Source organism: Alligator sinensis, unplaced genomic scaffold, assembly GCF_000455745.1.
Source record: "Alligator sinensis unplaced genomic scaffold, ASM45574v1 scaffold961_1, whole genome shotgun sequence".
Taxonomy (NCBI): domain Eukaryota; kingdom Metazoa; phylum Chordata; order Crocodylia; family Alligatoridae; genus Alligator; species Alligator sinensis.
Window position 1 is genome coordinate 28,819 of NW_005842737.1, and position 9,306 is coordinate 38,124.

General features: G+C 62.1%; 3 protein-coding genes across 4 annotated transcripts in view; 1 reads left to right on the top strand and 2 right to left on the bottom strand.

Annotated features, from left to right (window-relative positions):
- The first annotated feature begins 1,814 nt into the window (after positions 1–1,814).
- On the top strand, positions 1,815–4,849 carry LOC102370577 (RAB, member of RAS oncogene family like 2B). Of its 2 annotated transcripts, none has more exons than XM_014525043.2 (5): positions 1,815–2,053; positions 3,049–3,160; positions 3,756–3,853; positions 4,096–4,179; positions 4,444–4,846. In XM_014525043.2, the coding sequence occupies exons 1-5, from the start codon at positions 2,012–2,014 to the stop codon at positions 4,522–4,524; spliced, it is 417 nt and encodes a 138-aa protein (XP_014380529.2). In that variant the 5' UTR covers positions 1,815–2,011; the 3' UTR covers positions 4,525–4,846. The 2 variants fall into 2 exon arrangements, with proteins under 2 accessions (XP_014380529.2, XP_025072192.1); XM_025216407.1 differs by having other exon boundaries at positions 1,970–2,053; positions 3,033–3,160; positions 4,444–4,849.
- A 195-nt stretch (positions 4,850–5,044) lies between these two features.
- Positions 5,045–7,798, bottom strand: LOC102370826 (acrosin-like). Its single transcript, XM_006034404.3, has 5 exons — positions 7,236–7,798; positions 6,918–7,115; positions 6,516–6,781; positions 6,270–6,415; positions 5,045–5,677 (listed from the first exon to the last, which is right to left on the bottom strand). Exons 1-5 carry the CDS (start codon positions 7,310–7,312, stop codon positions 5,288–5,290), a joined length of 1,077 nt encoding a protein of 358 aa, XP_006034466.3. The 5' UTR covers positions 7,313–7,798; the 3' UTR covers positions 5,045–5,287.
- A 182-nt stretch (positions 7,799–7,980) lies between these two features.
- The window catches only part of LOC102371080 (acrosin-like), a 4,759-nt gene continuing 3,433 nt past the window's right edge, over positions 7,981–9,306 (bottom strand). Inside the window, exon 6 of the mRNA XM_025216388.1 lies at positions 7,981–7,989. Within this exon, the coding sequence (XP_025072173.1) occupies positions 7,981–7,989 (9 nt within the window). The remainder of the gene's footprint in view (positions 7,990–9,306) is intronic.

Below are 9,306 nucleotides of genomic sequence, written 5' to 3' on the forward strand. Positions count from 1 at the left end.
TGAGATCCTTTCCTACCCTGTGGTTTATGAAGCTGACTCCATGCAAATTTAAATGACAAATAGCTCCCAAATGCTGAGCCATGGGGGTGATGGAGCCCTGGAGCAGCTGCCCTGGGCTGCGGTGGATTCCCCTTCACTGGAATTGCTTCGATCCAGGGCAGCATGCGTCTGAGGTCTCCCTCTGTGCAGACAGGAGCTGGTCCTGCCAGGTCTGGTGGCCCGCAGTGGGCCAGGACCAGGTTAGGCAACACAGCTGTTCGTCTGAGCCAGCACGGCAGCAAAGAGGCTCCTTCAGTCTTGGCCCAGGACCGCATCTGGTCTCATAATGGGCTTTGAAGATCTCACAGGGTGAGAGGTCAACACTGCCCTTGCAACATTTGCTAACTTTAGCGTCCCCCATAAGGGAAGCTCTTTATCCCCCGGCTGGGACACGGGGAGCTTGCTTTGTCAGGTGGGCCCTGGAATAAAGAGTGCTCCTGTCTCTTCTCAAGAGAATCTTTGTTGGAAAGTGGAACAGCAGTTTAGCTAGCATCCAGATCGGGCAGTGGAAGTTGGGAGACGCACTCGGGAGGATGGGTGTAGGCCAAGCTGCAGGAGCTCTGAGCTCCTCTAGTTCAGGGCTGGGATTCCCGGCTTGCCCCAGGTTTACAGCACATGCGCACGCATGCACGCAATTATTAACGAATGCACGTATCTAAAACATGATTGGGCATATGTTAATGAAAAGGGTTGATCATGAAGACCTCCTCGCCTGCTCAGTGAAGAATTTATGACAAATGCTTCACCGCTTGACTAGGATGGCCTCAGGAGAGGTCTGTTAGATTTTGACTCTTATTAAGAGTGCTGTTCCTTGTAATGGGTGTCAGTTGCTTGGGTTGTGTGACTAGTTAAACACCAGAGCCACTGCTTTTCTGTTACAACAGCAAGAGTCATGGACTCTGGCTGTGCAAGTTGGTCCCAATCTTTATACAGTGGAGGATGTATACAAGATGGAGGCACTTACACCAAGGTCTCTGATGTGTTCCTTGCACCTCAGGCTTGTGTACCCTGCTCAGATGTGTCTGGCTTCTCCACAGTTTACATTTAGCCTCTCTGGATGCTGGAACCATGTGGGGCACCACAGGACAGACTTGGCGCCCTTAGTAGTGACGTGCAGTGTTCCCCAAGGAGTCAGAGCAGGGTCTGCCCAGGTCAGCACCCTGCGAGGCTGCTCCATTGCTTTGGCAGGTAAAACACGGCATACAGATGTCCACGGCGGGGGGAGGGTGTCATCGCTGATTCTCCTCTGCAGGCAAGGGTGCTGAAGTTGCTGGGTCTCCTCGCCAGTCTGACTCCCCTTTTGGAAATGAAATGTAGTTCTCCTCGATTGCAAGTCGCTTCAGAACATGCCCCCGATCTGGGCACACACCCCTGTCCTCGTGTGCAGCTGCGGTGCATGAAAGTCTGCATGGGCAACAGATCTGTAGTAGCAGGGGGCTCAGCCCAGCAGGGAAGCTGTACCTAGGTCCAGGGCCTGGAAGTTGATGTCAAAGGTTAAGCAAGCAACAAGGCAGAGATGTTGGCACAGACCTCTCGGGGCAGCCAGGGCTGAGGGCAGCACCTGCCCTGGCATGGCCCTGACTGCAGCATGCCCTGGTAGAGGAGATGGAAGTGAGTGCTCCATTTGGATGAGTTTTGCATCCCCTGCTCGTCCCCACATGTGTGAGCTCTTCTCGCCTTGCTCACCCCGTATGCCCATGCTGCACTGCGCATTCTGCCTTCCCTCCGTCCAGCCCACGCAGTCTTTCCTGCAGTGGTTACTACCTACCCTGAGGAAATTGGGACCGAAGGTTGGGAAGGTTTCGGGGCCGGCAGCATCTCTGCAGGGTGGTGAAACAAGCACGGCTGCTCAGGCCAGGGGCCGGGCTGTGGGCATGGGCGGGATGTGGCTGGTCCATGTCATGGCACACTGACCGTGTCCTTGTGCCTTGCAGACTTCTGGGACACAGCAGGGCAGGAGCGGTTCCAGAGCATGCACCCCTCCTACTACCACAAAGCCCATGCTTGTATCATGGTAAGGACATACCTCTCGCTCTGGTCAGAGGGCCATGGCCAGTACTCACATTCCCTGGATATTCAGCTGGCTTGTGCTTTTCCCTTGTCGTGCTGCAGATACTTCCTTTTCCTGCTTACAAACCCCCTCCATCTGTCCCTCTCCCTTTGCTGGCTGGCCTTAGGCAGATTAATCACATTTCGTTTTTAAACTTCCCTCCCCCCAGTTCCAAACAGTTTCTTTTCTGTCTTTGCTCCGTTGGCACCATCTGTCTGGTACCTTTGTATCTTTCAGGTGCTGTCACACCTGCGCTCTCCAGGCAGAGCCCGTCCCTGTCTTGCTTTGGGATGTGATGCCTTGCATTCCCTTGGCCTGTTCTAGCCATCATCGTGTCCTGCCTCTGCTCTCCTGTTCAGATTGCTTTTCCCTCGGTCTTCCTTGCCGACACACATTTTCTGCCCTGGCTCTCCCCTGTTTGGTCCCCAGGCCATGCTGTTTTTAGTCCTTCCTGGTTTAGTGTCATCCATAACTTCACACCACTTCACTAATGTCTTACCAGGCCACCGCCCCCTACTAGACTGTTAATGGAGCTAGTTAATTGGACAGCTCTATCCCTGCACACTAGGCCTTTTCCTAACCCCCTGTGGCATTGAGGGGGACAGCTTGCTTGGCACTGTAAAAGACAGGTATTCAAAGGGGACCCAGAGACTGGTGCTGGCCTAGTGCGGGGGCCAGGGCTGCTTGCTTTTCACAGTGGGATGATATTTTGCCACGTTCTGGGGCCTGTCATTCACACCTTTGCTATCAGCTGCTGTGAGCCGCTGGTGATGGGGCAGCCTCACGGGGCTTCTGCCCAGCCCAGCGTCTTCCCTGCAGGCACTAGCTTCAGAATGCTGCCTGGTTAAAGACGCAGGCTGAGCCAGGGTTGGGGGGCAGTCCCAAGCCTGAGCTTGGCCCGTGGGAGCCCAGGGGCTGACCTGCCGCCAAGCCCAGAGACCAGTGCTCTGTCCTGGCAGGTGTTCGATGTGCAGAGGAAGGTCACCTACAAGAACCTGAGCAACTGGTACAAGGAGCTGAGGGAGTTCCGCCCAGAGATCCCCTGCATCGTGGTGGCCAACAAAATTGACGGTGAGTGTCTTGCCATCTCTGAGGCCTTCAGCCTCACCCATCTCAGCTAACAGCAGCCACTATCCCCCAGCTACCAGGGCACGTGGGGGGAGCTGTCCCCTCCCAGCAAGGGCAGTGCAAAGCCAGGCTCTGTTGCCACAAAGGACCTAGGACTGTGCCAAGAAAACTGCAGTGCAGACTAGGCCGTGGCCCGCTGGGGCTGGGCTCGGGTGCAGGAGGGAGTCATCTGTATCAAGGGCTCTTGGAGATGGACTCCTCAGGCCATGTTTTACCCAGTGAAGGGCTGGATCCTGCTCTGGCCTTTCACATGTTTTGGGTTCACAGAGTAACAGAGGCCCAGAACACAGGTCTGGCCTGCTCTCAGTGTACGCTGTACTCACACACTCGCGGTGCCCACTGCCCCCAACCAGGTGTAGTAGCAGTCAGGTCTGCACTTCAGCCATGGACCAGCAGCCGCCTGCCTGCAGCCAGCTGAGGTTAGCTAGCACCAGCTAACCTCACTGCGGGGCTATCACCTCGCCACTCAGCCTCTCTCTCGGGGCTGTGGGGGACGCCACACCCGTGCCTCACTCGTCACTTCTCTCTGCTCTCCCAGCGGATATGAAAATGACTCAGAAAAGCTTCAACTTTGCCCGGAAGTTCAACCTGCCTTTCTACTTCGTCTCTGCTGCAGACGGCACCAATGTGGTGAAGGTAAAGCTGCTGTGTGGCCGGCGTCCCCAAGGGCAATATGTGGTCTGGGGGGGCGGGGGGTGGCACAGGGTGGAGGTGGGAAAGAAGGAGCATTTCTCTGGCAGGCTCCTGCAGGCAGGGGCCTGATTCATGGTAGGGCTCCCCAGGGCCCAGGGGTGGTCATGTGCTTGGCTCCCCAGGGCTGGGGGAGCACAGAGGCCCCTGCCGCCCCCTGAATGACAAGCACTCCTTTCTTCCCTCAGCTCTTCAGCGACGCCATCAAACTGGCCGTCGCCTACAAGCAGAATTCAAGGGACTTCATGGACGAGGTCATGCGAGAGCTGGAGGTAAGAGAGGCTCTGTGTGCTGCACCCTGTGCTCCCTGGAGGGGCTGGCGCTCCCAGGCTGCTGCCTCCAGGGAAGTAGGTAGTGCCCTGGCAGGGGTCGGCTCATGGGCTGCCCCAGCCCCACTCAGAGGAGCAGGTGAGGTTAGCAGGGGCAGGGGGATCCGGTGTCTGGTGGAGGGGCAGGGGCCAGGCTGGGAGTGCCATGCGGAGCAGGGGTGTCTGGTCACACGTGCGTCTTGCCATCCCCATCCTGTTCCCTTCCAGAACTTTGACCTGCAGCAGAAGGGGGAAGACTTCTCGGATAAGGAGGAGAGCTGCCCCGAGGAGAAGCCCCCCTCCACCTGAGCCTCCCCGGGCCAGCCTCAGGCTGCTGCCCTGCATCACCCAGGGGGATGGGTAGGACCATCGGTGTCTGCCTGGGGAGAGCCGACTTTGCAGGCCTAGTAGCTCTGGGCGCAGCCGTCTCAGGGCTCCTGTCTGTGGCAGGGAGACCGGCTCGGCCTGAACTTCCCTACCTGGTCCAACCCCAGAGCATCCAGGCCATGGAAGGGGACACATGTACATGTGACTATGGCCTGCCCCAGCACAGAGAACACGCAGCAGGGAGCTGTAGGAAAGGGTCCCGCCCAGGCCATGGAAAAACTGGCACTAAAGGACTTTGTGCAGAGCACTGTGTCCTGTCCTTCCTGCGCCCAGTACTGGTGTAGTTAGTTGGCTGGTAGTGGGCCAAGTGCGAGGGCCAGCCCTGCCCATTGCTGCTCCAGCTCAGCTGCTCTGCCCTCTTGTCCCCTGGCCTGGCAGAAGGTGCACCAGCCCTCTGCAAGCTGTATCACCCCTTCCCCATCTCCATCTCCATCCCCTCCTGCCGCCCCCCACCCTCCAGCCTGGTGGGCTCTGTGCGTGCGGGGTCCCCTCAGTGCCTCGTGGCTCCCATGTGGTTCTGGGGAGGACAGAGGCAAAGCCAACCGCAAGAAATACTCTTTTACTCTTCCCCTGCCAGCAGCAGGGGCACCAAGAGGAGAAGGGCTGGGTGCCAGAGTCCCCTGGGGCGGTGGCCAGCGCCCAGAAACAGCCCCCAGCCAGCCCGGTGCCCTGCTCTCCGCCCTGGTCAATGCTTGTCTTCCTTCACAGCCTTCAGGAAGTTGTTCAGTCGTTTGAAGAAATCGTCGTTGGTGCTCTGGCCTGACGGACAGGTGCCTGGTTTTGGCTTCTGATTTACCGGTGGCAGCGGCATTGGCGGCAGCTGCTGCATGTAGGGCGACTGCGAGGTGGGCATGGCCATTTGAACTGGGACTGACACTGAGACTGGGGCTGGGCTTGTCTCTGTCCGCGGCGCCGGCTTCATGTTGGCCACGATCCAGTCGAAGTAGTTGCGCGCAAGGGTGTAGATCCCGGGCCGCTGGGCCCTGGCACAGCCCATCCCCCAGCTGGTGATCCCCATGAGCCAGAAGCGGTCAGACGTTTCCTCCCGGCACTGGAGGGGGCCGCCACTGTCGCCCTGCAGCAGAGGTTGGGGGGTGAGGCCTGGGGACCCCGGACAATGGGGGGAGCGCAGGTCCCAGCCCTGGTGGTGCCTTAGAAGAGCAATGCCCCCGCCCCGGGGAGCTGCAGCCAGGCTTCCCTGGCTCAGGAACGCACTTCCCATGGGCGGCTTGGTACTGTGCGGCCCCCTCCCTTTCCTTTTGCACAGCCCCCTGGGACTCACGCCTAGGGCAGCTGGGACCAGGGCTCCCACCTTGTCTTCACTGGTCCAGAGCATCCACACGCTCTGCAGGTGCTTGTTTACACCAGTGGCAGCTGCATTGCAGCCCTGCAGCCTGCTCCACAGGGCTCTGGCCAGTCTCCTCGCCGAGGATGCCCCACGAGTGCTTTGCACGTCCCTGGGGAGCCTGCTCTGGCCCCCCGTGCCCATGCCTGTGCATCACTTCTGGCAGCGCGGTGCACGGTGCAGTCCGGCTGGGACTGCCAGCGAGGGGGGCAGGAAGGGGTTGAGGCCAGGAGAAACTGAGGATGGAGCATGCACGAGACCTGCTCCATCTGGCAGCCCCGAGCTCACGGAGGCCGGGTGTGGAGGGTCCGGTGCCACACACCTGGCAGCTGTCGATGCCGCCCTTCTTGTGGCCGGCACATATGTTGTTGCTGTGGATGTTCCCCTGGTACCAGGTGCTGCTGTTGCACGTGACATAGTCGATGTAGTGGACCTGGGCTTCCTGCAGGATGTCGGCCGTGACCCCGGCTGCAGGAGCGCAGAGAGCGTTACCCCTGGGGCACCGGAGCCCGCTCCCTGCAGCCCCTAGCAGGGCAGCTCGTCCTGCCCGCGCCCTGCCGGCACTCACATTTCTCCTTCATGTAGCCCCAGCCGCTGACCCAGCAGTTGGTGAGCTTGGTGAGGGCCACGGTGCGGTCAGGCACGCAGGCCAGCTGGTTGTACTCGCTGCACTGGACGGGCTGGTCCAGCTCCAGCAGGGCGATGTCATTGAGCTGCCCCTGGCGCCGGTAGTTCTCATGTGGCACCACCTGCCGGTAGTTGCGCACCTGGACCTGGGGGCCCAGCCTGGAGAGCTGCGTGGCGCCGATCACCGCACGCCGCCCGAACAACGACCTGCCAGCACAGCACAGCACGGCACGGCACGGCGCCGGCTGCATCAGGGCAGGGGCAGAGCCCAGGCTCCCCATCCCCATGGGGTCCTCCCACTCCGTGCGTGGGTGCGAGCGTTCCCCGCCTCCCCCAAACTCACTTGGACTTGAAGCAGTGGGCGGCGGTGACCACCCAGCTGGGGTGGATGAGGGACCCGCCGCAGAAGTGCACGTAGCCGGTCGTGGAGAGGGCCTGGATGCTGACGATCCAGGGCCAGGCCCCCGGCATGGAGTCGTGGCCGCCCACGACCCGTGTGTTGCCGTAGCTCGCTGCCAGGGGCCTCATCCCACAGTCCGCCCTGGCAGGAACAGGCACAGGTCAGTGCTGGGCTTTGCCCCCTGCCACCCCGGGGCGGAGCTGTGCCCGGCCCCCACGAGCTCTCCCAGGCCCGTGCCAGCCCCAGCCTGGGCTCACGAACCCGCAGGGGTAATCGTCCCCCAGCCCCAGGCCGGCCAGCACCAGCACCAGCAGCAGCAGGAGGGCAACCAGCCCCATCTTCCCTGGGCGCACAGCACCAACTGCCGACCCACCGACCCGTGTGACATCACAAACCACGTCCTGGCTCCAGCCAATCAGCTCAGTGGCAGCATGACATCACGCAGAGCTGCTGGGGGGGTTACCCCTGACCATGGCAGCCTGGGCACCAGGTTAGAGGAGCCCTGGGAGCAGCCAGCAGGGAGGGGTGGATGCAGCCACTGCCTGGGATTCTCCCACAATGCATTGCAAAGGCCTGGTTCACGTAGCATGGAGATGGCAGGGCTGCCGGGGAGCTGCGGGGTCACGTCCCGTCTGAAGCAGGATCAGCCCCAGCGAAACCCAATGTGCAACCTTGAAGCTGCATGACAGTCGTCCCTGCCCTGCCCCCGGGATGCAGGGGGGCCGTGGCCGCCAATGTCCTGCTGCTGCAAGCGGGGCCATGGGCGCTGCAGAGAGCCCAGGCCAGGCTGTGCCCCCGCTGCAGGGGAATGGGAACCCCCCAGTGCCACCAGTCTGAGCAGGGGGGAAATCCCTTCCTGCCCCAGTGCAGCGTGGGGCTGAGCCTGAGCACGGGGGCAAGACCCTCCAGCCAGGACCCTGCGGGGTTGGTGCCAGCAGCAGCATTGGCCCAGCTCAGCCCCGTCCCCAGCCTGGGCTGCAGCAGCACCAGCATCTCTGGAGGAGGCTTAAACCCCCTGACACATGGAGCAGAAAAGGGTGGTGGGAAACCAACACAGCCCAGCAGCCTGGGACACCCCCCAGCAGAGCACGGGCATCGGATCCTCCCTGCCCGGTGCCCATCCACCCTCGATGCCTCCCGTGCTGGGGAGTCCCCCGCTCCCCACATCTCTCCCGCGGCCTCCCTGCTGCAACAGCAAAGTGCTCCGAGATCCAGCCCAATTCTGTTTTGCTGCAACTTGCAGCCTTTGGTCCATGTCTTGCTTTCCTGCAAGAGAAAGGCCTGTCGTAGCCTCGGCCTGGCCCTGCTTTGTGCCGCAAGTTCGACTTCACCAGTGGCTCTGGACTGAGCTTGGACGGAGGGTGCCAGCCGCGGGCCCACGTTACTGCTCATCTCCCGTGCGCTCCCAGGGCAGGGAGGGCAACGCTCCTGCACCGCAGCCAGCGGGTCTCAGCCGCTGTCGACTCCAAACCCCCCCGGCCGCTGCCAGTGCCTCACCCACACGCGTGTCCGAGGGGACTCCGCTCTCATCCCAGGGCATCGCCCCCAGCCCAGGACATGCAGCCGGCGTAGCGCCGTGCAAGGCCCTCGCGTCACCCCTCCACCCAGCTCCCGCGTGCCTGGACCGCACTCACGCCGGAGCAGGGCCCTGCTAGGATGTGGGTTTGCCCAGACATGCTCGACACCCTCCCTCTTGGGGCTGTTGCCCCAGGCTGCAGCCATCTGGGGAGCTGGGGGCAGAGCTGGGCCCCCAACCCCTGCAGTGCTCTGGCCCGTGGGGCAGCGTCATCCCCCAGGGCCCCACAGACAGGACGGCACACGGAGGGGAGCTCAACATCTGTAATGTGGTGGGCAGAGCTGGCCCGGCCCCCTCCTGCCCCCCAAACCCGTACCCCGAGCATCTCGGGCATCTCAGGCCATTGGGACCAGGGCAGGGCTGGGGGCCACGGGCCGGGGCCAGGGCCAGGGCCGGAGCCAGGGGGGAGCTGCCTTTCTGGCCCACCAGCGCGGGGACCGCTTGCGGGAGTGGCTGGTCGGGGGGCCCGAGCCCGGGCCGGACGGGGCCACGGGCCATGGGAGGACGTAGGGGGTCTGCGTGTGCTGTGCCGGGGGCGCGTGTGGCGGCTGCGAGGGCACGCAGGGTGGCACGAGGAGCACGCAGGGCAGCTGTAGAGTCACGCACGGTGGGTTCAGGGGCACGTGCGGACGTTTTGGGGTGCCAGCAGGCTCCGGGGCCACATGTGGCAGCTCCGGGGGCATGAATTGCAGCTCTGAGGGCAGGTGTGGTGGGCCCGGCAGGGCAGGAGGCTCCGGGGGGACGTGGGGCAGGGCC